The following is a 4,555-nucleotide window of genomic DNA, read 5'->3' as shown; positions in this document are numbered from 1 at the left end:
CACCTCCAGCCACCAAGACAGGGGCTCTGATGTGATTCCCTCACACCAGGGCACCTGCAGGGGTGCCCTCCAATGCAAGCAACAGATGGGTTGCTGCAGAAAGCCCCTGATCCCTTCCAGTGGTGTTCAGGGACCCTCAGGAGGCAGACAGACCAGGCTAGCATCCTAACACCACCACTCCATAGCTTCCTCTCTGGGCCTGTTTCCTCATCTGGAAAAGAGCACTCACCATACATAGCCCTCAAACACGGATTTCATTTTTTCTAACAGGATGGGGAACTCATCCCTTAAAAAAATCCTGCTAAAAGGCAAGACTAGAAACTCAGCATTTTGCCCCTTTCAAAAAAAAAAAAAAAAGAAAGAAAGAAAGAAAAAGAGAAAAAAAAGGTGTGTGTGAGAGGGGTGGGGAGACCCTGCACACTCCAGAACCTTTGGCTAAAACCTCAGAAGCTTCCAGAAAGAGGTAAGGCTTTTTTTTTTTTTTTCAGCCCAGAGGAGGCCACGTCAGTGGGACCAGCACTTTCCCCAGCTCAGGGGAAAGAGAGGCAATTTATGGCTCAGGGAACAACCTTAAAATAACTCTCCCTCAGTCTTAAAATGTAGTGTTTAAATTTATAGAAAAACCCACAGGTTCCTGGCAGCTGGGTGCTGCAGCTGGCAGCCCAGGGTGCTGGCTGGGGCAGGACACACTTCATCCCACCTCTGCCAGGCTGCCCTCCATCAAAGCTGCCCCTTCCCCCCACGCCCACCCTACACACCAGCTTCCAAGCAGTCAGACCAGCGCTGTGATTTTTCAAAAGATGCAAAACTTTCTTTTAATTAAAAAAAAAACCAGCAAAAGTCTTATAAAAATGAACCAGGGAGCCAAACTGCCCACCTGTCTTCCTATTTACAGTAATACAATATCTGTCACAGTCACTATGTACAATATTATAAAAAATGTCAAAGACAGTACAAATTAAGGCTGAATTTCTCACAAGGCATCAAGCCTCGATCCTCTAGTGTAGACCCAGTGGGGGGGAAGACGACACTTAATTATTGCACCATTTTGAAAACAAAATTCGTCAAGGAGGATCGTGGTCTTCTCCCACCGGGCCTTCAGTCTCTGATGGGGGCCGGGGCGGCGTCGTCGTCGTGGGGGTTGGGGAGCCCCCTCAATGGCCACGCTGTGCCCAGCCCGGTCCTCTGGGCCCAATAAATACCAGTCACAGTTTAGGAGGGGGCCGCGCCCGGCGCGTGGGACCCGCCACGGCCGCGCGCGGGTGGGCGGGGGGCGTCCAGGCTACATGTGCCGCTTCATGTGCAGCGCCAGGTGGTCGGAGCGCGAGAAGGCACGGTCGCACAGGTGGCACTGGAAGGGCCGGTGGCCCGTGTGCTTGCGGTAGTGGCGCGTGAGTTCGTCGGAGCGCGCGAACTTCCAGCCGCAGCCGTCCCAGTTGCAGTGGTAGGGCTTCTCGCCTGCAGGGAAGGGGGAGAGATCGGGCCTCAGTTTGCTTCCCAGGGACTCCGCCTGTGGCCCCGGTACGCAACACGCTCCCCGCGACGGCGGCTACTCGGGCGCGGGCAACCTACCCCTAATCGGCGCCCCGAAGCTGCGGGGGGGGCCTACGTTTTGGACCTCTAGGGATCCTAAGCACGCGCCCCTAGCTCTCGAACCTCTCGATTCTCGCCCCCAGGGCGCCCAACGAGCGCACTCTCCACTCCCCAGTGCTTCAAGCCACGCCCCCGGAGGAGTCCTAAGCTTGCATCCTCTCCCCAACGTTCTGAGACCCAGCGTCCCCCTAGGTTTCCTAAGTGCTCTCACCCTCTTCCCAATGCCCTAAGCCACGCTCCCAGGAGGGTCCTAAGCGTACGTCCCTTCCCCAACATTCCGATACAGAGTCCCCCTAAGGTGCCTGAGCGTGCACCCCCTCCCCAACCTCTTGAGCCACGCCCTCAGTGGAGTCCTAAACGTGCGACCCCCTCCCAATCTCCTGAGCCACGCCCTCGGGGGGTTCCTAAACGCGCGCCACTGGTCCCGCGACCCCAGCCACCGCCCCTGGCCCGCGCTCGCCGCCCACCTGTGTGCGTGCGCAAGTGCGCCTTGAGGTGTGAGCTCTTGGTGTAGGTCTTGCCACAGCCCGCGTAGCTGCAGGTGTGCGTGGCGGTGCGCTTGCGCGGCCAGGAACGGCGGCCGCGCTTGGGCTTGGCTTCGAGCAGCTCCAGCGGGGACGCGGGAGGCGTGAGGAGACCTCGGGCGGCGGGCGGCGCCAGGCCCAGAGCTGCTGCTGCGGCGGCGGCGGCCGCGTCGTCGAAGAGACCGAAGCCGGCGGGCGCGGGCGGCGCGTAGTGCAGGCCGGGCCCGGGCGCTCCGAAGCCGGGGCCGCCGAAGGGCGGCGGGTAGGGGCCGCGCGGACCCGGCGCAGGCAGGCGCGCGGGGCCATCGGGGCTGAGTGGCGGCGTATCGGGCGGTGGCGGGGGGCGGCCCCCGGGGCCTCTCATGCACGCGGCTGCGGGGCCCGGGGCGCCCTCGCGCTTGAGGCCCCGCGCCCCGCGGGCCAGGCCGGGCGCGCAGCCGTAGCCTCCGCCGCCGTCCGCCTCGGGGGGCTCGGCCTTCACCAGGCGGCCGGGTGGCGCCAGCAGGAAGCGGCCGTGCAGCGCGGGCCCTGGCGGCACGTCCAGCTCTGGCCGCAGCAGCTCGGACACCAGACCGCCCGCAGGGGCGCTGTAGGGCGGCGGTGCGCTGGGCTCTGGATAGTAGAACGCAGGCGGCGGGGGCGGCGGCGGCGGCTCAGGGGCTGCCTCAGAGCCGAGGCCGTCCAGCCCCATGGACAGGATGAAATCCAGCACGCTGTTGAGGTCGTCGTCGGTGCCGCCTGCCTCGGGCTCTGCGCGCGGCCAGCGCTGCGGGTGACAGAGCGATAGGGCGCGGGGGTGAGCGCGCGCGGGTCTCGGGGATCGCCGCCCGCCGCCTGCGTTCTATTACCCTGAGCCCACGGTCCCCGCCGCCTTCGTTTTACAACACTGAGCCCGCAGTCCCCGCCGCCTACGTTCTACTACCAGCCCACATTTTTACTACCCTGAGCCAGCCGCCCCCGCCGCCCGCGGTCCCGGCCGCCCCCGATGTCCCTGCCGCCCTCACCTCCTGCAGGCCACGCTCGCGGCACGGACTGGCGAAAGTGGAGAAGGACGGCAGGATGGGCTCGCTCAGCGCCATGGCTGGAACCCGGGGCCGACGCGGGTTCGGGACACCGGTGAGCGGCTGCCCGGAGCCGGGCTGGTCTGGGCGCGGACGGGCGGGGACGCTCTGCGGCCCGCGGCCGGGCCCGCCCAAGCCTTATAGGCGCGGCGCTCGCGGGGGCCGGGCCAAAGCGGCGGCGGCGGAAACGCGTCCCGGATGGGGACGAGCTCCGGGCGCAGCCTAAATTTAGCCGCGGTATATAAGCCGGCGGGCGGCGGCGGCCGTGGCCACTGCGGACGCCAGGGCTCTGCGCAGCCTGGCCGGCCCCTTGCGTACCGCCAGGCCGCGCCCCCCTCTCGGGCCCGCCCCCGCCAGTCTCCCCGGCGACGCGTCAACACGCGCTCCACAACAGCAGCGTGACGCCCAGGGATCCCCGGGGCGCCCCGTGCGCTCCCGCCTGCTCGAGGACCTGGAGCGGAGGCGGCATCCGGGACCCGGGACTCTGAGTGGAACGCTGGGTCCCGGGGCCTCTGGGGATCCCTGATGTCTGGGGAGAATGGTCCCCAACGCCTCAGAGGGGTTCCTAGAACGCCTGATGATTAGCGAGATTGGCCCGTAGTTTCAGAGGGGTCCCCAGAATCCTAGATGGATGGATGGGATTCCCGGGAACCCTGATGGAGGGGGGATTAGGGTCCCCAGGATTCATAATGGGTGGGGAGACTCGGCGTCTCATTTTCTGGGGGCCCACTAAGACTGACCCACTGTTATGCCCATCACTCTCTAAAACACCTTGCATGATGACGTCAACAAATGTTAAGTCCTTGAAACACGCTGTCTCTCAAGGAAGCCCTCCAGGGAAACTGAGACCCAGGGGGCTCTGGGGGAGGCTTGCCGTCCAGAGACTGGTAGGCCTGGTGCATTTACTGACTTGCCTAAGTGAAGAGGCTGAAAACAAGGATGACAATTTCTACTCCAACACAGACCCAGCACTGGGCGGAAGTGGGGGAAAGAAGCCTGTGGGACGGACATCTTGAATATAGCACCTGGGTCACCCACAGCACAGCCCTCCCAGCAAAGGACTGTCACCACCATTGTTACCGTGTGCTGGCCTTGTGTGGGCACTGGGAGCACAGTAGCCAACAGGCAGACAAATCCCCCTGCTCTTGGGGGCTTCCCCAAGGGGGTGTAAAATAAACAAGTATACCGGGGATATGAACCTTTTGGAAACATAAAGCAGGGGGTGCAAAATACAGCGAGGAGGGGAATAGGAAGTGAGTGTGAGGGGGGAGAGAGAGGATGGTGAAAATTTGAACCTCACCTCACCCAGTGCTGTATGAGTCAAGACCTGGAGAAACAGGGAGCCACATGAGTACCAGAGGGAGAGCATCTCACAGT

General features: G+C 63.2%; 1 protein-coding gene across 1 annotated transcript; it reads right to left on the bottom strand.

Moving 5' to 3' along the window:
- Positions 1-783: 783 nt before the first annotated feature.
- KLF2 (KLF transcription factor 2) lies at positions 784-3,296 on the bottom strand. The gene is made up of 3 exons (XM_026500422.4): positions 3,122-3,296; positions 2,061-2,883; positions 784-1,458 (listed from the first exon to the last, which is right to left on the bottom strand). The coding sequence occupies exons 1-3, from the start codon at positions 3,194-3,196 to the stop codon at positions 1,283-1,285; spliced, it is 1,074 nt and encodes a 357-aa protein (XP_026356207.1). The 5' UTR covers positions 3,197-3,296; the 3' UTR covers positions 784-1,282.
- Between the last annotated feature and the right edge of the window lie 1,259 nt (positions 3,297-4,555).

Source organism: Ursus arctos, unplaced genomic scaffold (assembly GCF_023065955.2).
Source record: "Ursus arctos isolate Adak ecotype North America unplaced genomic scaffold, UrsArc2.0 scaffold_14, whole genome shotgun sequence".
NCBI classification, from domain to species: Eukaryota; Metazoa; Chordata; class Mammalia; order Carnivora; family Ursidae; genus Ursus; species Ursus arctos.
This window is presented reverse-complemented; position numbering and strand designations above follow the sequence as displayed.

Coding starts and splice junctions, on each gene's coding strand:
- KLF2 (XM_026500422.4), bottom strand. CDS start 3,196: ATGGCGCTGAGCGAGCCCATCCTGCCGTCCTTCTCCACTTTCGCCAGT. Junction 2,884..3,121: donor GCGAGCGTGGCCTGCAGGAG/GTGAGGGCGGCA, acceptor TGTCACCCGCAG/CGCTGGCCGCGCGCAGAGCC. Junction 1,459..2,060: donor GCACTTGCGCACGCACACAG/GTGGGCGGCGAG, acceptor CCTTCCCTGCAG/GCGAGAAGCCCTACCACTGC.